A 22,361-nucleotide genomic window follows, 5' to 3' on the forward strand; every position below is an offset into this window, starting at 1 on the left:
GGCATTATGACAAAAGGCAGGCTAGCATTCTTTACACAGCTGAGCTCCTTCATTCCAGTATAAAACAGACAGGCAAATGTGGCTTAGACCCATGATCATAGGGTATCCTTTTAAAGTCTGTATTAAAAACACATTCTACCCACATGATAAATACATTAAAATCAGCATGTACAAAAATAGAGGGCCTGCAGCCCTCAGCAGGACTCACACAGCTGGAGTTCTGCATGCAACTTAAGGCAGCACAGTTCCTGATGGAGCCAGGTACGAACATCTTTGGTATGAGTGTGGCAGGCTACTGGTCATGCCCTGCTGTCTCCCTGTGGCAGCTCAGCCAAGCCAACAAGCAGCTCCTCCTTAATCTCCTGCCAGGTCCTCCAAATACAACATGCAAATACTTCTAACATGTCTTCCCAGGATAATGGGAGCAAAGCCAAAGATTCTCCGGGCTCGTCCTGGGACTTTGGTATCTAGAGCAGAATGAAGGTGAGAGGAACAAGAGAAAGTGAACGTGGTTAGGTTTCACTCTGGGAAGTAAGCAGCATCTGCAAGAGGTAAAAATGAAAGAAATGAAAGAAAAAAAAAGCCCACAGAGGAAAGACCATATTCCTCAGCACTGTGTAACCCAGCTGCCAAGACAGGATAACCATCACTCGCTGCTCCAAGAGCAGGCACGTGAAGAGGACATGATTGAGTCAGGCCAGGGGACAGCTGCACACACAGCACAGTGCCAGGTGGGGCAAATCCAGACCCCTGCATCCAGGTCAGGTGGCCCTATTAGACACAGGGCATTGAGATACTCTTACTGTGCAGAGGCACAGGAAAGAGCCTCAAAGACTAGAAAAAAAGACACTTGGAAAAAAAAAAAAAACAAAACAAACTTGAGGAGATTAGTTGGTATTTTCAGCAGGAATAAAACCAGAGCTGACTTGAGGCATAAGAACTTCCATGAGGACAAAACTGGCAAAGAAACAAGGGCCTAAGGGGCCTAACAGAAATGATAGGCTGGAGGTAAAACCAGTCCCAGCTGAGAATGAGACACATGTTACTAACACTGTGGACAAATGGCTGGGATCTGGGAAGTGATGGATTCTCTGTGGGATTTGCTATCAGTCCCCGAGTGCTTTTCTGAAAACGCTTCTGTTAACTGCTGGTGACTGAACTGATGAAGGGAAGTGATGGCAGCTAAGGGAACACAGCCTTGGAGACCTAGTGGTTCCCTTCTAGCCTTAAAGCTTCAGTTCATGGACAGTCCAGTTGAGAGACTTTGATCTGGGAGCGAGAGGTAATACAGCCCAGACCCCCACATCACCTGAAATGACCAGGAACTGGTGTGGCTGTAGCCTACAGCTCTGGGGAAAAACATGTAAAGAACATCCAACTGTGACTGGGGAATGAGGAGTGGAAGGCACCAAACCAAACTGAGTTTGGATTCTGCTCCCCATCTATGGCATGAAGACTGGCACTGCCCACAGCACCATGCAAAGACTTGAGAGAAAGTGACAGCTCTGAATCAGCTCTTCTCTCCCCCTGGATCTCTCCCACTAGCACTGACTCACTGCTTCACTGTGAGTCCATGTGGACATATCAACACACTTTCTGCAGTGCTGGGTGAGCACAAGGCAGGACTGTGAAGAGGAGCAGGAGCTCTGCTCTGCTGCTTGCTGAGCCTTTCAGCTGCCAGAGAGAGCTAATACCCAGGGCCAGCAACAGAAGTAGCAGCTATGACTGGCTGGCCTCAGCAAGCAGAGACAGCGTCCTCCAGCCCTGGCTGTGGCCATACTTCAACCAGCTCCCACGGGCTGTGGAAGTCAGAAGGTCTGGGTCTGTCTCATGGCTGCTGGGAATCTTGACCCATTGCTATAGCAACAGGAGCTCACATGACTGCTGCCTACCAAGCTCCCTGTGTGTGGCATCCTGCGCAGCACACATCCCTCATTCACCCCTCGGCATGTCTGGCACCCCCTGCGTGCCCTCCTTAATGAAGGGTGGCACCTGGGCCAGCTCCACCCTCTGACCACGGCAGGCCCAGGGGCTCCAGTGAGGCAACCAGGAGGGCAAGCTGGGTACAGATTACCTGAGTGACAGCAGTACCAGAGCAAGGCAAATCCTGCAGCCACGCTGAAACATGCCAGGAAAAACACCGGGCCTGAGGAAAACCAGAAAGGAGAGAGAGCCATGAAGACACAGCAGAGCAGCAGCAGTCCAACTCAGCTCAATCATCAATTGCTATTAATATGCATCATAAAGTGTATTCAGATGACACTAACACATTGACAAAAATGTGCTATGAAGCACATTTACTATACTGTAATTAACTCTTACTACAGTTGCTTTGCCACCTGTCCACCTCTTCTCACCAGCTGTATCTTGTGAAAAGTGCAAGGTTCCTTAGGTGTTTCTTCCTCACTCTGTAACTTTCTGCAAAACTCCCTTTAAATACTACAACAAAAGAGTAACCAGACCCCTGGGACCTCACCACACAGTGCAGCATTTCACTCCATGAGCAGCCCCCACTGGGTCAATGCACTGCCTGTGGCTAGCAGTGCACCACATGAGGTTTTCCCTACAGAGGGCTCCAGGAATTCCACTTTGATGACAAAAGCCAATACTCTTGTTTGCAGTTCTGCTGGAAGTTGAAGTGCAGGGCTCTATGCATTCCTAGAACCCATCTCCCACTGGAAACATTTCCCTCTGGTGCCTGCCTGGAATCACAGGCAGTGTAATGCTGCTGCTCAGTTAACCTTTCTGATTCATACTGAGCCACAGACAAAACCTCATCAAGATTTCTATCTTCTTCTTCATTCTCTTATATTCCATTTCTTTTTACTACTTCAGTAGGGCTATAGCTACAATTAAACTGTCCCTGTCAATTTAAGGGCAGATGTGCTGCAGGCTAACAAATGAGTGCAGCTGACATCAGAGAAACAGCGAAAGAGCAAGGACTTGGTTGCCCCTCAAGCTGTAATCTACCAACAAGGGTGGCCAGCAGCCAGACAATCTGCAATTTGAGGCCATCATCATCAGTAAGGACAGAAATTATTTCATTTCCTTACTTCCCAGTGCTTTCTCTGTTCTTCCTGTACTGCTATGCTGCTTTCACAAGGGCGACGTGAAAAATCCAGCCAGCAATTTGGGTCAATATTCCAAACAGAGGCAAAAGCACAGACTGAGCTCAGCTGTTTCTACTCCTTGTTTCAGACTTCTCTCAGGGGAAAACTGGCAAAAGGTCATGGCTGATAGAAAGTGCTTTTTTCTTTCATAATTATATCCAAAGTTCTAAATAAAAGATCAAATCAACTTAAATGATAAAACTGTTCATCAGGAACTTTGAAAACCCCTCAGCTTTCCTTCAGATCCACAATCCCTTTTCAAAAGATCTTCCAGTGAAGACAACTTTTGCCTCTAATCCAGGCACTGAGCAGAGGGGAAGAGAAAAAAAATTAACATGTTTTCCTCAGGAAAATATACTGAAGCTCTCCCTTGCTCATCTTCCTTTCTGTCCTTACTTTCAAATGGTTTGTGTTAAATCGAAAGCTTAAAAAAAAGAGTAAAAATTTGAAAGTTATATAAAAACATCGATGGCCTTGTGCAAAATGACAGCAGCAGCCACTGAGCAGATCTTACTGTTCAAGGGGAGACTTAACAGCAGTCTCCCAGTACCTGAAGAGGCCTACAAGAAGGCTGCAGAGAGGATATTTAGAAAGGCCTGCAGTGACAGGACCACTGGCAATGGCTTCAAACTAGAGCAGAGCAGACTGAGATTGGATGTGAGGAACAAGTTCTGCATCATGAGGGTGGTGGAACACTGGAACAGGTTGCCCAGGGAGGTGGTTGAGGCCCCATCCCTGGAGACATTCAAGGTGAGGCTGGACAGGGCTTTGGGCAACCTGATCTAGTGGAGGATGTCCCTGCTGAGTGCAGGGGGGTTGGGCTGGATGAGCTTTGGAGGTCCCTTCCAGCCCAGCCCATTCTGTGATTCTAAGTGTCAAAGAAATAAATAGGAAATGAAGAGTTTAGCTGTCACAGTGCAAGTAAGAAACCCCACTGTAAGTGCTGATTAAACTCTACAGCCTCCTGCCTCTCCTGGCACTGCTCTCCCCCATGCCAACGCACTATGCTTCCCTCCATTAATTCCACTTAACTTGTGACAGTAAAGACATCATAAAACAATTTGTTACATGAAATGCAAATTACATGATAAAATAAATTGCATCATCATCTGCAAAGCCATTCCATCCAGTGAGACTGAGTGCATTTATTTACCCCTGTCATTTAGCATATATTTCTCCTTGTCAGTGGCTATCTCTGCAGAGTCTGCGGCTTCTAGAAACAAAAGCAACACATGGAGAGTTAGTGCTCAGCTCAAGCAATCAAACACAACCAGCACCTGCAAAACGCTGCAGAACAACTCATTTCAGGAAAATATCCAGTTTGACCCCCTTCACTCTAGTCACAGCTGGATATGTGCTGACCCAAAGACATGGGCACACAATCTGAATGCAGCTCTAGCTAGCTGCAGCAGCTCTGGCCAGGTGAAGCACTAACCACAGGAGCAACAGCACTTCTGCTTCCTGAGCGAGGAAAGCAGGAGCTAAGCCTTCCATAATGCCAGAAATGTTCACTGTAATAACCCAAACCCATTTTTAAGCTATGTTCTAATGGGGAAACACCTCTGGAATGTCATTTAGTGCTGTTCTTGAGCACATCTCTGTGCCTGAGTGCATCCAGCAGATGAAGCACTTGGGACAAACTGCTTGGCACAGATTATTTAGCTCAGTTCTGGTCTCAGCTAAAGAGCTGCTTTCAAAGTCTGTAGGCACTACATGCTAACATTTGGTGCAAATCATGCTTTCCTCTCCTTCTGCAAATGGAACTTAAGAGTGTTAGCAACCATAAAGCTGTGTCTGCCTTGGGCAGCTCTTTCAGAGGTGCCTTTGTCATACAGCCACAGGGATAACATTGCAGAGCATGTGTGCAACACTAAGTTGTCACCAGAAATGTCTTGTCTTTAATGCATCATGAATCTGCAAACCAGCTCTTTTAGCCAAACCTCTCTGTGGCCAAACTTTTTAATTTTTTTTTAAAAAAAAAAAAAAAAAAAAAAGAATAAAAATCTTAAAAATATAAAAAGTGAGAGCTTCAAATTTGGCTGTCAATAGGGAAGACTTTGAGACTGGTTTCAACTGATTTGCTTCTTCTAGAAGACAAACTGGAGCTAGGGGAGGTGCTTGGCAAACTGCCCTGCATACCAAGTCAGCAATGGGCACCTGCTGTGAGGATGAACGTCCCTGTCCCACGCTCAACAGGTCTCTCTCCATGGGGGGACAGAACAGAAATATCTGAGGCACTTTGCTGCAAAGCTGGAGAGCCACTGAAGCAGGAAGGGCTGCTGCAAAGCCTCCATAGTGTGCTCTGTATCAATGCCAAATTTACAGCTCCTGCCTTCTTTGAGGAATGTTCTCCCTATGTGTTCCAGCCAAGCAATCCTCACACTGCATGAGGGAGCACAGCAAAATCTCTGCACTTGTGCTAAGACAGTGTGGGACTCAAGATGATCCTTTACCTTTCCAGTCTAGGTCTGGGCAGCCTGATCTAGTTGAGGATGTCCCTGCTCACTGCAGAAGGGGTTGGACTGGATGACCTTTGGAGGTCCCTTCCAAACCAGACCATTCTGTGATTGTAAGTCAGTGTTGAGAGAAGAACATTTAGAGTCACCTGGAAGCTCCTGCTCAGCTTTAACAGCTCTGAAGTTGTGGGTGCATGTGCCTTACCCACCCTCTAGTGGGAATTCCAGATACTGCCGAACATTTCACTTGCAATGTTATACTTGAAGCAAAGACATTTTGGTCTAACACAAATTTTTAAGCTGTTTCTTTCTTTGAAAGGACTTCCTCTGCATCATTTTTCCTATGTACAGCAGCATGTCATCTATTACAGAACTCTGTGCTGGCCACAGTTCCTCAGTGTCCTCCCCAGGAATCTCTCCAGGTGTTTAGAACATTGCTTGTTTCAGTTCTACCTGCACTTAGAACAAAGGCCTCATCTCAGGAGTCTCATTCTTCCTCACACCTACAAACTCTAATGCTAGTTCTGTAAATGCTCTCTGCTAAACCTGACAAATTTAACAACTACTGCTGTGAGTAACATCAAAACTGTACATGTTAGAGGCGGGAAGGATAATGCCTTGTAACATGCAAAATGTTCAAATTCACTTCTTACTGAAAAGGAAGCTTTTCCTGAAGGATAAAATTACTTGTGGTTTTTGCTTCCAATGCTGCACAGATCTGTATTCAATCCAGAATGCAGGCATCTGCCTTAGTTACAGAACTCACAAGAAGCAGCCAAGATAAACACAACTGTCCCATTAACTCATGACCTGCTCAGGTCACCTTAGGGAAGGTGCAGAATCTCACCATGTGATAGTATTTGAACTTACCTAAATCATTATCATTCTGAGGATGGTAACAAAGATAGAGAGAATTTAATGACTTTAAGAGTCCCTTCACATAATGCAACAACAATTTTGGGCCACCCCAAAGAGCTTTGTTTTTTTTCTGGGATGCACTCCTAGTGCATGTGCTTGTCATGCACAGTCTGAACATGAGAAGCACCAACCCTGACTACTCATGTGGCTGCCTGAGTAAAAACGCTCACAAAACCAGGTGCATGTTTATGCTCCAGCTGAAAGTGAAGCCCTGCATCAGTTTCCTTTCAGCTGATCTGCCCAGGCATGACAACAGCACAAGACAGCCTGAAAGCTCATCTGGGCAGCATCTGCACACCTTCCAAGGGAAGTTTGATGGCTGTGGATGAGCTTGGTCACAGCTATGCTTGTCCAAGTGTGCCACTGAACTTGGACATACCCCCTGTGCAGACTCTGTCTGTGTGGGATGCAGTCCAGCCTTGGCTACTGTGGCTGTTGAAATACCTTTTCAGTAAGATGCCTGTACATGATGTTCCTGAGCATTAACAGAGCTGAAACTCTGAAACCATCATAGATTCTTGACATTTTATTCTAAGTGACTACACTAAGACTTCTTAAGTTGCTCTTAATAAAGGCTGTCTGCTGCCTTCTAGTTAGCCTGACAGAAAAACCTGTTGCTTTGAGCTCTAGCTGAGTAAATCCAATAGATCTAAGACTATTTGACTCAAGAGCTTGTTTCCCCAAAGGGCAGGACTTCTGCAAGGTGAATATCGGATCAAAAGCATTGCCTTCAAGCTGCTGCCATGCTCAATCAATTGGGATCTGTGCTCATCTGAGATCCTGAGGCAGAGATGGGCCCAGACTTTCCCATTTCAGGAGGAAATGGCTATGGTTGTTGAGACCTGGGGTAAGGTTGAATCTCCCTGTGCAGGCAGACAAATGGTGCAGTCTTCCACCAGTATGTGTCTGTGCTGGGCAGACACAAACCTTCAAATGCAAAGATGAAACAGATCTAGAAAGTGCAGTATCTTCAAAGGTAATCACCATGTAACACACCATTTTCATTGTAGAGATAAAAGAGGGCTATGCACCTATGGTTTGAACCTCACTAGACTTTATGGGCACATTCAGAATTTCCCCTGGCCTCTAACTGTGGAGTATCTTCCAACTAGAAATCAACTGACAGGTGAAACACTAGTGCTGCTAGATACTTCATAAGGATTCCTTAAACTGCAGTCCCTTTGCATCTTCATTAACCTAAATGTGACAACTTTCCCTCAAGCTCCTCAAGTCCCTTCAGTATGCAGGATGCCCAAGTGTATTTCCCACCCATTTGGCACCATTGTTCTTTACTCCACTTCATTAGATAGGAAAAAAACCCAAACCAACAAAAACCCCTTGAACTCCAGCACACAATATGCATCATCCCAGGCTGACAGAAATCAGAAATCTCCCTACAGAAATCAGCTCCTTTGCAACATAGAATCCAATCTGTCTGAGCCTCAATCCCTCTGAAACACAGACATGTGTGTTTGGGGGGCAGCTTTGAGGACACTGAGAGGTCTGTCAGCTGCACAGAACAAGTCCTGTGGGATTAATATAGCAGCTCATCATTGCAAGGGCCTAGCAATGTTTGCTTCACGTTTAGTTAGACACAAGGAGGGCTGAAGAAAAGCCAAGTTTTTGGGCCACCAGAGTCTTAAGCTTCACCAGTTGGAGGCTTGTAATGTCCTTATGTGCTGCAAGTCAGGATAAACTTAGAGGAAAAAAGCAAGGCAGTAATAAGCAATGGTTATGGAAAGAGAAACTTTACTTCACATCAGTTATATTGCTCTCTTCCACGTTGCACTTAAACCTAAACTTAAAGCCCTTGATGGCTTTGGGGAAATTCCAGTCAGAATGAATTAAGGGATACCCCAAAAACTATTTAAACAGCCTAAATGTCATTCAGAATGAGGTTCTGTAATACACCCATGCAGAAATTCACAACTTAGCTTACAAATCCACTTACTCAAGATCTTCCTGCTTGGCAGGTCATTATACAGCTCTTCAGCATTGATCTGCAAAGCCCTGTAAAACTCTTGACAGTGCCTATCCCCTTTCTTTTGAAGGTGCTTTATCAGATCTGAAAGTCTGGTATGGAGTGATGCCTTTGGATTCCTGAACTGTAAGAGAAAAGCATACATCAGAAGAGAGATCACAACAGCTGGAGGTCAGTTTTATATCACTTCACAGTACACCAGGGAATGAAGATAGGAACCTGATTTATATTTGGTAAAAGAGAGGCCCCAAAAAAACCCAAACCAAACAAACCAGAGGGAAACCTAAAAAGGACACACATGCATTACACAGCAGTCTTCAAGATGCTTAGCTCTACACAGTGTTATGTTTCTAAGTTTTCCCTTAGTTGCCTGGTAATGATCACCTCAAAAAGTAGTTTAGACTGCTGGTCTTAAGTTGCAGCACTGCAGTGCTCATCACCCCAAGGTTAGTGTTTCATTGTTTCCAGCACAGTGAGCTGCTGCAAACCCAGTGCACAGGGACAGATTCTCATCACTGGGTGCAAGCAGCTGCAGAAGGAAGGACTTTTTCTCTGCAGTCCAAGATGTAAGGAATATTAGGAAACCTTATCAAGGAAAGGAAAGGACACATCAAAGTGATCTCAGCTGCTCTGGAAAACATCCAAAGCCATTCTCAGCAAAGCACTGCAGAGCAGCACAGTAGATAACCTTTGTACTGCACTTGCATAGGATCAATTCTTGCTCCAAGGGGAACAGGAATGCAGCACACCTTATCCAGCACTCCTTCCTCTGACCAATTCCCACGAGGTCTACTATCCAGTAGCTGAGACTGCAAGCTTCATAACCAACAGTGCTGACAGGAACTTGTCTGGACCTCTGCAGAAGCATTTAATTTCTGTCTGCCAAGTGCAGAAGTCACAAGATACATTTCATGGATTCCCTCTGCATTTATTTTGAAGCTCTTGAGGGAGCGAGATGGTCTTTAACTGTGAGTGTCCACACATCACCAGCCAGGAACTGACTAGACTGGCTCAGCTGATGATCTAGTACTGCTCTACAACACCAAAACACTCTCTATTCCCATGGAGTTTGATTATTTAGCCCTATTTTTCCTAATGTTCAAATACTGCTATGCCAAAGCCCTGAGACTTGTGCAGACAATGAAGGCTGCAGAGGCCAAGTTCCAGCTGTTAGAAGTAGGATCTGAGAAGCTTTTAACTTTGCACAAATTAAAAACATCTTTCTCCCTAAAAACAGCTTCATGCCAGGGAGGGCAGCCTGGCTCCAGACACAGCAGCACCACTGGAAGATGTTACTAATTCCATCCATTTCCCACAGCTCCACACTTAGTGGTGGGACCAACACCTCCCTCCTCTACCAATACTCAGAGTTAGCAATCACACCAAGCAGCAACTAACCCTGATGAAGCTAATGTAGGTGGTTCTGTGGGCACAGCCAGATGCATCTGACATGACACTGCACAGCCAGGCTGGCATGCAGGGCATTTGGTCAGGCACCGAGGGCAGTCCTGTGACACGATGGTTACAAGATAGCGAGCTCCTCATGAGCAGCATCCAACGTCATGGCAGGGGCCCTGGCATTAGGCTGCTGCTGCTGAAGAAAGTGCCCTCTCCCAGGACCACTTGGCAGAGAATGCGCCAGCCCTGTGACCTCTCCTCTGACATGAGATCTCAGATAGCAGCTGTTCAGCAAGTCTGAGCTGAGGAAGGAAGACTGGCTGCATGTGGCACTGAGAGTCAAACAAGGAAGAGGTCAGCTGAGCTACTGACCTACAAAAGCAATGCAACACTCAGAGATAAGAGCAAAAAAATTCATCAAGTTACCTTTTCTGCTTCTGCATTGGTAAGGATTTGGGGGTAGACTCTGTTGAGCTGCAGAATAATTTTATCCACCACTTGCTCATTCAGTCGGCTGCTGCTTGTAATGAAGTCCTTGTCGTGCTGCAGCCGCTGCCAGTACGACTGATCTGCAGAGACACAACCAACCTCAGCCAGCAGCTAGCAAACCACTCCTTCATTGGCATGCTCAGTCTCCTAGCAGCACTGAAAGAGCTCAGAATCACCACCACCACCACCTCACCTTAGAAAGCTGTTAGGGAAACACAACACAGACGTGTTTTCAGAGACCATCACTTGAAGGTACAGACATCTGAACTCTGCTGTCTGTCTCCTCCCAGGCTCTATTTAGATGTCAGGCACTGATGGGCATTTAATCAACTATTGAAGATTAATTTTGTATCATCATCTAGTCAGATGATGGAGTTTAAGCCTTCCCTTGAGATGCTTCTCAAGTCCCTGGATTAAGATCTGGGCACAGGCTGGCTGCAGGGTGACTGTGCTCTTATCAGATCTAGAGAAGAGAATGTCTATGGCCATGTCTGAAGTAAGTGTTCATGTGCCAGTACTTTATACCCTAGCAGCACAGAAAACAAACACAGAACAGCAGCAGCACATTCCCCATTTAAAGGAAATGCATAGGTGTGATGGTGGTTTAGCTACCAGAAAAAACAGAGCCATCAGCCCTTTATGCCCTGCAATTCAGAGAAAAGGATGAAGCCATGACACACAGCCCCTCTGCACAGCCCTTGTTCCTTCTAGTTCATGACTAGGGTCACACATCTATTGAAGTGTGGACAGTTCTGCTGTCCCCAGCACAAGGACACAGAACTGCTGGAGTGAGTCCAGAGGAGGCCACAAAGATGATCCAAGGGCTGGAACAACTCTGCTGTGACAGGCTGAGGGAGCTGGGGGTGTTCAGCCTGGAGAGGAGAAGGTTCCACAGGGACCTTAAAGCTGGCTTCCAGTACCTGAAGGGATCCTGCAGGAAGGTTGCAGAGGGACTTTTCATGAGGGTATCTAGAGACAGGCCAAGGGGGAATGGTTTGAAGCTGAGGGAGAGCAGGGTTAGACTGGAGCTGAGGAAGAAATTCTTCAGTAGGATGGTGGTGAGACTCTGGCACAGGTTGCCCAGAGAGGTTGTGGATGCCTCCTCCCTGGGGGTATTTCAACCCAACCACCCAGGTTGAATGAGGCCTTGAGCAGCCTGGGATAGTTGAGAGGTGTTCCTGCCCATGGCAGCGGGGTTGATCTCTGAGGTCCTTTCCAACCTGAGATAGTGCACAGAGAACTGTGAGCCTACAGGCACAAGAGTGTTTCAGTTACATTTCTACACCATCTGAGTCCCACGTGTTTGTACTGCCTGCCTTTTCCAGAGCTCCCTGTCAGGGCAGATTTTTAGTGCACTATCATAAACACAGGGCGCTGCCACACTCACTGTGCACCTCCCTCTTGTTGCAGGAAGCTCCACATGCTCTGATTCAGGGCTGAGACCAAACTTCTCTTCAGAGGAACTCATTAGCATGCAGAAAAGGCTGAGGCAAGGACCCGGAGACTATGAAGTTGTTCATGCAAATACTTTTTTGGGGAACCAAATGTCACTCCCTGCAGCATCCTGCTCCTTCTTCTGCCTCAGCTACATGATCTGTAGTGACTCTTCAATGTCACCAACAATTCTGTACCTTCTGCAAACTTACACCAAACATGCATTAGACTGGGGTCTTACAACTAGAAGAGCAATTAAACTTCAAATACCACTGTGGCATTCAAACAATGAACCACAGCAAGGGCTAACAGCCGACGAGGATCCAGCAGAGTCAGCATACAAAGGGCAATACAAGGCTGAGAGTGTCGCCTCCTGCCCTCCTTCCTGACTGTCACTGCCAATCCTGTGCAGACAAGCAGGCAGAGAGAGGTCTATCAGCAGCACTTACACCAGTGAAGTTAACTGTGACCAGCTGATCCCATTTAAGCCAAGATCACTTTCTGAGCAGTCAGGAGGACTCTACCTCCTCAGGGTACTCTTCCCTTACCATCACCACTCTGAGCACAGGCTCTCTGCTGGCACACTGTGTCACAGGGTGTCAGCCTCTGTGACATTCCAGGGATGTTGTCTTTGCTTCCATCTAAGCCAAAGGGCAGGAGAAGAGAAGGACACGAGACTCCTGCCCTCTCTGGCTGCTGCTAGATAGCCTGTGCCTGCCAAGGACAGCTTGTAAGCCTGGCTCAGGCACCTACAGGATGCTTCATCACCAGCTCCATTTTTCAGAAGCACCCAGGGCACAGCCTGCTTCCTCCCCATCCTCACAGACTTTCACTTCCTGTACTTGTCACCTCCTCCAAATGGCTCCAAGTCAGTATTTAGGATGGAGCGTAAGGTTTACAATTTCCTGAAAAGCAGTTATCAAGCTCAACACTACCTCAAATAAAAGCACAGCAGATGTAACTCTCACTATCTCACCTCTCTCTTCCAAAATCTTTTGGTTTGCCTCTTAACTCTGAGAAGCCTCTGCCCAAACCACACAAGGAACTGACTTCACGCTTCTGGTGAAGTGAAGTGAAACCTCCCCACTCCCAGTGCAGAATTGTACTCCAACTACTAAATGCAAAGCAAGTCAACAAACAAAGCCTCACCAATCCTAGCAGCTGGAAGGTGGCACCCTGCCCTGGAGCGATAAGGCTATCTGGCAAGCACACGTGCATGTGAAGCCACCACACAATGCTCCAGTGCCTAGCTTGCCACAGGGGCTCTGGCAGCTTGGTCACAGCACACACTTGCTTGCACACACTGCCAGTCATGGCCCAGTTACAGGGAGGCAAACATGTCCTTGCTCTGAGGTTTTATAATCATTGTTCAGGAGCAGCAGCTTCTTAATATTGAACACTCTAATTATTTACCTTTTGAAATAACAGAAACCCCAAAGCAGGTATTTCACAACTGCAGCAAGGCTGCTCAGGTGCTGCCAGGCCTTGAGAATTTGGGGAGTGGTTGGTTGGGGCATTTTGCATATCCACCTTTTATCTGACTGCATCAAAGAGATGGCAGTTATTGTAAGGAAAACAGAAAACCTTTATGCCAAGAGGATTTTGCTTTTAAGCAGGAGTCACCCCAGCACTAAAGAACCGTCCTGTTGCTAGCCAGTGCTTGGCCTAGAAAGTTCAGAGCAGCAAAACTGGGGACTGGATCAGTTCAGCAGAGCTAGCAGCACAGGCATGCCAGTGACAGGCATTTTAACACCCTCAGACGGCAGGAGGATTGCACCTAGCTCTGAATATGTAATTTGATGTTCCTGCAGTTACACCTTCTCCTCCACCAGAACATCCAACTCACTGGGCTTAATCCTGTCCACAGGCTTTGGACCCAGCCTCAGGTTTGCTCAGGCATGGAGCTCCAAAGGAGGAGTCTTCAGGCTTTCAACATGGACGGAGGGCTGGCAGTGGACTGAGCTGAGCCTCCCTTAAGAGAGGCAGCAAGGACAGCTGAGATTGGCTACCACTCACTGAAGCCAATCTAAGGGATGCTTAAACAAAGCTCAATGTTTCCTTACTCACAGGAAATGCAAACTTGTCAAAGAGCCTGATGGGAAGCTCCAGAATTGTCTTTGAAAACATGGCTGAGAGGAAAACATGACTCATGATTTCATGGTATTGACTTAGCACTGCTCTAAACCCATGACACACCACACACAAACCGCTTCCTTCTCTCCTCCAGAGCACAAAAAGCCTCTGGCACAAAGCACAGCACAGCGACACACAGAGCATGCCCTTGGCTGGGTGCATGGAATGGAAGGAAGGGCAGGTGGAATTAAGAGGTATCAAAGAAAGGCAAGAGATGAGTGGTTATGTGTAGCCAGAGAGAAAATAAAATAGAGAATAAAATACATGAAATGATTGCTGACCAGTGTGTAAGCAGCAAATGACAGTAACAAAGCAACACTCATCATTTTTTGCTTGCAGATGAATATCACTTCCATTGCAACCCTTCATATAATGCTGTTCTTCCTTCCAGATGGGCAATTCAGTTGCTGGCAAAAGCTGCAGAACGACCCAGCCATTACACTAAGTGCTGGGATTTTAAGGCTGCGGAAATGTGTTCTGCTTTTGGAGCAACAAGGCTCATAAAAAAATCTGACTGCATGCAGGCATAAGGTGCCAGACTGCCTTCCACAGCACCTGCAGGAAACCGTCAAGGGTGACAGAGCCACCCTTCCTAACTCACCAGCAGAGTGTGTTCACAGAGACTTTGTCAAAGACAACTCCTAACCTAGGCACTGGTATGCCAGACCTTGGCAGCAGTCAGGTGAGTGCTGTGCTGCTGGCACTCTGCTTCAAATGCCTGTGCCGGGGCATCTGGTCCCTGAAGGGCATCACCAGTCACCAGCACATTGACACCACAAAGCACAACAGCCAGGCTACAGCAGCTGTCAGAAATCCCTTTGTAATTACTTAGTTATTGTTAGCATAAAAGCCCCCATCTCTTTTTCTATACAAGGACTATCAAGCAGGGTTTTGCTTCTTGCAGCCTCCCCAGCATACAATCCTCAGTGATCTGCTTTCACTGCCCTTCTGGATAAAACCACATGGCCCTAGAGGCCTGCCACTTTAGGCTGGGGTTGGCATTGCCACCTCATGTTTATCATAGCAAATTAACAAATTGGGCTGCAGTTCAAATTCGTGGGCTGTGATCAGCCCCTCCTCAGCACACTGCAATTGCCCTCATACAGACCTAGGCCCTGGGAGCATCAATACTGCCAACACCTTAAGTCAGGCAGGCAGACCTGCCCATTAGTAACTCCACCTATGTTGATGTAAGGACTCTTGATACTGTCTCTGACACCACCCCATCTTTTTTATGGCTTCATCTTTTATTTGTTTTCTCCTAACCCTAAAGCCTCCTTCAATTTACCAAGCAAACAGGCAGGATCATCACAAGTAGATAAGGTTGAATACTGCAGACACAAACCCCAACACCTCTCTCTGGCTTGCTCCATGACAACACACATGATTTGCAAACACCCATTCCAGAAACCTCAATGATATCTGCTGTACAACACAAACACAAGCCTCAGCTTCCTGTAAAACTCCTGAATGAGCTTCTTAAAGGCCAGCTGACAAGCAAATCCCCAATGACATCTGATCTGACATCTATGTAAGTCCATGCAAATCTCAGGAAACAGATGAAAGAGTCTCAACAAAACCTTAGTGTAACACAGTTTCTGGCTTTTCTCTTTGAAGAGCCTAAAACAGGGATTCTGAGGATTTAAGATGAAATCTGGCTGCAGAGAACTGGTCTGAGATGATCAGATTGCACAGGTTACCAGAGGCACCCCTGATGATGAGCAACTGGTTTGCTCCTCTGGGATGGACATGGCAATACAGAGGTGAAATACACTTGCCAAGTCACTACTAAACCATGTCCCTCAGCACATCTGTACATCCTTCAGGGATGATGCCTCCATTAGTGCCCTGGGCAGCCTGTTTCAGGGCTTGACAACCCTTTTGGAGAATTATTTTTTCCTAACATCCAACCTAACCCTTCCCTGATGCAACTTGAGGCTATTTCCTCTTGCTTGTTACTTGGGCAATGAGGCAGACCCCCACCTCACTACATCCTCCTTTCAGGTAGCTGTAAAATATTTCATCTCTAGCTGAAATATGTTTGAAAAACAGAACACAGCAAATAATAAAACAGTGCTCAGCTACTAAAATGCTTTTGCCGCTGGAGTGTAACATTTGTGCAGAGACATTCCCAGCTCTGCAAGTTTTCTAGGCCGGCTAAGACACCACGGCCCATCGGTGGTCAGGCACGCTGCGCGCACCACTGGTGCAGGAGGCAGGACCTTAAGGAGCGGAAGATGGATACTGGACAGAAGCAGCCGACTTCGTTTCGCTGCCACATAACACGCGGGCAGTGCGTCAAGGTCTGGCACAGCACCTCAAAGCACTCACATTACACTCCTGCCTTCAGGAGGGTCACACAACCCCGAACTCCGCAAAACCCGCCGCCGCGTCCTGAACCGCAAGGCCCAGTTGCAGCGCTGCCCAGAGCCGGCGCTGAAGCTGGAGGCAGCACGGCCGGGCACTGTCCGCTCCCTGACACCGGAGTGGCGCCGCGCTGCCACCCACAGTACGGCCACCGCAAAACCCAGCACCGAGGCACGGCTCCCGCAGTTAAATCCCCTCACAGCAGCCGCGCTGGCCGCGGCCCGAGTACGTGACGCTGAACGTACCAAAACACCCGCCCTTGCGCAACGCGCGGCAGCGCCCCAGCGCCTGCCGCCACGGAGATCAGCGCGAAGCGCTGCCGCCTCCTGCCTGAGGCGGCCCCGCTGGCGGTGCCTCGGGGCTCTCCCTGCCGCCCTGGTACTCTCCGCACCCTGCACTCACCGGCCATGGCGGCCCTACCCGGCCGCCGGCTGGCTGCGGGCCTTCCTGCTGGGGACGGCGGCCGGGCGGGGGCCGGGGCGGTGCGGTCCGCCGAGCACCGCCTCCCGGGCGCGGAGGAGGCGCTGCTGGAGGCGGCGAAGGGAAGCGGCGCGCCCGGGGCCGCTTCACCTGCTTCCGCACCGCGGCTCGTGGCTCTGCTCTCGCCTTGACAGCTTTGGAGACGCGAACGCCCTCATAGAGCCGTGACATTGGCCTGGCCCTTCAGGGCCTCCTGCAGTTTGAAAGGGGACAGCTGTGGGGTATGAAACAGGTCACTGCCATGCCATGCTTCCACTGGTAATGCCACAGTGTACTTTGCCACAAGTAATTTAACTTTTCAGAATTCCCTGGTTATATTTCCTCACGTCCCTATGCAATGTATGCTTTCTTCTCCTGCCACAGCACTGCACATGTTTGCTCAAATGCACTTGCAAGGTGCATGGCAAATTTGGCAGGTGGCTTCTGGAGTCCAAGGAGCAGGCATGGCTCCTCTTCCTCAGCCAGGCTTGCAGTGATGCATTGGATTAATTGGGATAGAATCATAGATTCACAGAATTGTCAGGGCTGAAAGGGACCTCAAGGATCATCTAGTTCCAACCCCCCTGCCATGGGCAGGGACACCTCACACTAGAGCAGGTTGCTCAGAGGCACATCCAGCCTGGCTGCAAAAACCTCCAGGGATGAGGCTTCCACCACCTCCCTGGGCAACCTGTTTCGGATACTGGAAGGCCACAAGAAGGTCTCCTCATATATAATAACTCCATGAAGAAAGAAGTACAAGGGAATCTACACTTTCTCAATCTCCCATTTGCACAAAATTTCATCAACATGAAATTACTCAGGCATGGAGGACAATGTGCCCTCTTAGGTGTAAGTGCTGCTGAGGTGCAAGGCTGAACCTTGGCTTTGTTGGTTGTGATTAGTCTAGGGCTGGAAGGTCCTTACTGCACAATCTTGAATGTATTAGGAAAGGCAGATTTCTAGTATGGCAAAGACACAAGGTGCTGACATCAGGAAGAAAGTGTTTATACTGAAGAGGAATTAAAATCACAGAAAGAAGAGTGACCTCCAGTCTGATAGGTTAAAGGCTTCAGCAACCCAACTGCCCTTGCACAGACACCTTGTATTAAAAGTGTGCTTAAGTAGCAAGTCCTGAGCTCAGGGCATGGACGACCACTAGTCCACAAGATCCTGAATGGTTTGCTCTGGTTTGCCTCTGTGCCATCTTAACTCAAGGACACAGAAAAGCTATACTAATATACTGTGACTGGTTAAACAGGGACTGGGTAACCATCATGGTTAAAACATCCAGGCCCTTGCTCTGGGTTAGTGTGGCGTCTCAGGAACTTGTAGCACTGAAGCTGGCATTCAATGTGTCCCCACTGAAGGCCAGGACATGTGAAGCACAAATTCCCAAACAGGAGGCAGAAACAGATTTAGCAAGGACTTTGGTCTTGGATACACACTGTACACCCTCTTGTGAGACAGGGCTACAGCTAGCCTATGAGTTTAAAACAAAGTGAAAAGAATATTTGCTGGAAGTTTGCACTTCCTGGTACCACAGGGGAAGTGTCATACCCAGCACAACCCCAGAGATGGTGTTTGGGACATACAGAGCATTTCCAGCATGTCCTGGTGGAGCATCTGGGCTAGCAGGGCTAGCCACACAGTCCTGAAGCTTTCTCCTGGATAACTGCATACTCTCACCTCTGGTTTTGCTGTCTGACCTTCCCTGTGAGGATGGAGTTTCTAGCCTAGCATCGCTCTCCAAAGAGAGCAGCATTCCATCCCAGTGCCACATTGCACACCCCAGTGCCATGGCTCTGAGGAGCTCATCACAGAGACCTTCCTGGTGAGCACAGCCAGAATCACAGAATGTATCTGGTTGGAAGAGACCTCTAAGTTCATCCAGTCCAACCTTCGACCCAGCACTGAAGGGTCAACACCAAACCATGTCCCTAAGCACCAGGTCCACAGGGCACTTGAACACCCCCAAGGATGGTGACTCCAGCACTGTCCTGAGCAGCCTGTTCTAATGTCTGAGAGCCCTTTCAGTGAAGTCAGAACTGCTCTAAGATCATTTGCATTCCATTAACAAATGAAACACCTCCATCTCAATATTTACCCTGGAAAATGCTGGTCTGTACCTCCATACTGGAGATGAAAGCAGCTTCTTTAATCTCTAGGAAGTGTAAGAACGAGAGGAAAAAAAATCCTAACTGAAATATTTTCAGTACTACCAAATGCTGTCACGTTTACAGTGCTTGTCCTTGGGAAGATGAATAAACATCCTGAGTTTCCTCCATTTAACCTCCAGAATCCAGATTTTATGAACAGCATGAACAGAGATTTAAAAATTATTGCACATAGAGACCCTGATCGTGCCTGCACCCCAGTGATTTTTGGCAATGTATGGCAGTGACAGAAACAGGCACCTTGTGGAAAGGAAATTGTTGTTTCATAACTCCTTTCATTCATATCTTTTTAAGATTATTTCATATGTATATTAAAATATTACAGCACAGGTGTACTAAGTACTGGTACTAAGAAGCAGCAGCAGTACAGCATGCTGAGGATTTGGATTTATGGCCACTTGGTTTTGTGCTCTGCTAATAAGTTTTCGTGGAATCACTACCCAAATCTAAACCACAACACTGCAACCTGGTTGTCTTAATGTCACTCAGATGGAAGTCTCTGATAAAAATCTTACACTTTTTCAGCAGCCTGTTTCCAGGCACTGCGAGTGAAGTGGAAGTGGAATGCAATCATTCAGGAATGCAGTGGTGTACAGTGCCACACAGCCTGGGCGTATTTTTGTCCTACAGACTCAGATAATGATACAAGAATGAAGAGTTAAATAGATCTCCTACTCATGCCCATGGAATGCAGGACTTCTACAGTCATATCACTGTCAGTCTTGCCTTGGAAGACTCCTTGGGGAGTCGCAATGGAGACGGACACTCCTCTGCATGCATGGGACACGTCCCCGGGGAAGCACACACACGGATGGAGCTGGGCCACCAGATCCCCTCCCACGGTGCGATCCGTGACAGTCAAAGAGCGCAGCACACATGCTCGTTAACGGCGTTGAGCTCTGTGACACGGCGCTGTGGAGCCTTTGCGGCCAGTAACGCTGCTTCTGCAGGGCTCACAGACTGGGCAGCACTGGGAGAAGCCCTCGCTTTCTGCTGGCGGCGGCTGGGGGCATCGGCAGAGCCCAGCTCGTTTCCGAAACTGTGATTCATGTCGGATTGCTGCCTCCTGAGCGGAGTGCACTGCTCAGCTGTGGTTTCTTTCCCAGCGCCTGAAGGGCAGCAGCTGCATTTCCTGGTTAGCTGATCTCAAAAGCCATTGCTGTTCCCCGCTGCTAACCCGACCGATTTGTTTATTTGCGTGAATTATTTGGTTTACTAAATATTAGCCTTGTCCTGACAGCATCGGCATGCAGTGTTTTCTCTAATTGTTAAAACACAATACGGGTTCTGATTTTCCCACCGCTGAAGAGGGCTGGATCTCTTTAAGAACAAATTAAATCCAGATGGTGCAGGCAGTCACGTTAACAAAGTCTCTCTTTGTGTTTAGGACAATACAATGAGATACTTCTTCAAAGCTCAGCTTACACACTAAGCTCCCTTCAGCAACTTTTAGCTAATCATTTATAACAACAGACTGTAAAAAGGACAAACACAGAGGGAAGGCAGCAAGCGGCTGGCCACTCCCGTCAGAGTCGCTGCCCGGGCCGGCGGCTCCAGGCTTGTGTCCCTGCAATTTACCCGAGCATTCCCGTCCCGAGTTTCCCATCTCCTCGAGTTTCCCGTTCCAAACACTTACATGTCCGATACAGCATCATCCATAGGCTTCACGGGGCCGTGCCGCGCACCGTGCGGGGCAGCTGCGCTGCGGTCCTCCTTGCCTGCAGGAGCAGAGGTCACTCCCAACTTGGAGAAGCGAAAGTACCCTGGGAGGTGCGAGTCCGGCTGTGCGCAGCGAGCAGAGGCCTGCCGGGGATGCGAGTCACGGCTGCCTGAGCTCAGAGCGGGCAGTGCCAACGCGGGGCTGGCGGGGCACACATCTGGCAGTGCCAATGCAGGGCTGCCCGAGCTCAGAGCCGGCAGTGCCAATAAAGGGCTGCCTGAGCTCAGAGCCGGCAGTGCCAATGCAGGGCTGCCCGAGCTCAGAGCCGGCAGTGCCAATAAAGGGCTGCCTGAGCTCAGAGCTGGCAGTGCCAATGTGGGGCTGGTGGGGCACACAGCTGGCAGTACCAATGCAGGGATGTCCAAGCTAAGAGCTGGAAGTGCCAACACAGGGCTGCCTGAGCTCCAGGAGCCAACCACAGCCTGCTGGTGAGTTTAGATGCCATGTGTCATCAGCTCTGAAAACCAAGATGTTTATTATGGATCTTTTTCTTTTCTTTTCTGCTAATAATTCCTAGGATGGCTTTTATATGGAATGGGTAATTTTCAGTCTGATTCATACCATTGCTGTTGGAATAATCACCCTTTATTTCTTAGAAAGGAAGAAGGAGATGAAGCAAAACACTTCTCTGACTCCAAACACAAAGGCAGAAGCTGTGCTGCAAGTTCTCAGCTCTGTATTCCTGATTGTTAGATATCAACAGAGCTGACCTGGGTGAAATCACAGCCTGGAGCATGCACAGGTGTGGAAATCCCTGGGCAGTTTTAACTTCTTGTATTCAATGCATGAGTGAATGGCACACCCCCTGGTTCTGCTGTACTGTACTCTATCCTTGGAAATGGTGGTGGGATTAGTAAAACAAGAAGATGAGGCAAATAATATAAAAGTTGTATGCTTCTTGTGCTGGCACAATGGAGAGGGTAGCAGATAGAATAGGCCTTGTAGGTGGATCATAAATCTTCCTGGTAAAGTGACTGTGTTGGCTGTTAAGTTGTACATAACATAAGGAACAGTCAGCTTCACATACAGGTTCAAACCCACTCTTAGCTCAATATCTGAGCTGCAAAATAATAATCAAACTATACACACAAGAAAAAAATACTACTTTTTTTCCCCCTTTTGTCCTAAAATAATTAAAACATTTTAATTCTTTGAGGGCAGGAAGAAAATAAAGCCTTTAGAGCTTTAGAGCATCCTCATGGGTGTGGAAGTGGGTGTGTAACTAAATATGTGACAGATTTGGCAAACTGACATTTATCAGAGCTCTAAGGGGAGAACAAAGTCTCTTTGTCTCCAGTGTCCTCACATGGCAGTCATCACCCTGCCAGCTCAGGGCCTCACCTGACCACCATGGGCCAAGAAGGACAGAAAGGCTGGGCTAGATGATCCCTGAGGTCCCTTCCAACCTTGTGAATCTATGAAAGGATGGTGTGCTGCTAGCATGTCACCCATGGGCTTCAGGAGTGAAGGGCCAGCGTCTGGGCATGGATCAGAAACCACTGCAAGCGCCAGGCTATAGAGACAACCTACTGCAAGTGGGAAGCACTGCTGTGAGCATTTCCATTTAACCTTGACCTTGAAACACACAGGCAGTCTGCACACACAAACATACAGAGACACACACAGACACACAGAGACACAGAGAGAGACACACAGACCCACAGAGAGACACACAGACCCACAGAGAGACACACAGAGACACACAGGGAGACACACAGA

The 22,361-nt window shown here is 47.9% G+C and overlaps 1 protein-coding gene across 1 annotated transcript; it reads right to left on the bottom strand.

Moving 5' to 3' along the window:
- Positions 1–209: 209 nt before the first annotated feature.
- Positions 210–16,695, bottom strand: CARD19 (caspase recruitment domain family member 19). The gene is made up of 7 exons (XM_054387237.1): positions 16,575–16,695; positions 16,291–16,521; positions 10,290–10,432; positions 8,436–8,589; positions 4,264–4,323; positions 2,075–2,146; positions 210–467 (listed from the first exon to the last, which is right to left on the bottom strand). The coding sequence occupies exons 1-7, from the start codon at positions 16,693–16,695 to the stop codon at positions 355–357; spliced, it is 894 nt and encodes a 297-aa protein (XP_054243212.1). The 3' UTR covers positions 210–354.
- Between the last annotated feature and the right edge of the window lie 5,666 nt (positions 16,696–22,361).

This window comes from Indicator indicator, chromosome 15 (assembly GCF_027791375.1).
Source record: "Indicator indicator isolate 239-I01 chromosome 15, UM_Iind_1.1, whole genome shotgun sequence".
Taxonomy (NCBI): domain Eukaryota; kingdom Metazoa; phylum Chordata; class Aves; order Piciformes; family Indicatoridae; genus Indicator; species Indicator indicator.

Coding starts and splice junctions, on each gene's coding strand:
- CARD19 (XM_054387237.1), bottom strand. CDS start 16,695: ATGGCCGGTGAGTGCAGGGTGCGGAGAGTACCAGGGCGGCAGGGAGAG. Junction 16,522..16,574: donor GCTGATCTCCGTGGCGGCAG/GCGCTGGGGCGC, acceptor TGGTACGTTCAG/CGTCACGTACTCGGGCCGCG. Junction 10,433..16,290: donor GCGGCGGCGGGTTTTGCGGA/GTTCGGGGTTGT, acceptor GTGTCTCTGCAG/ATCAGTCGTACTGGCAGCGG.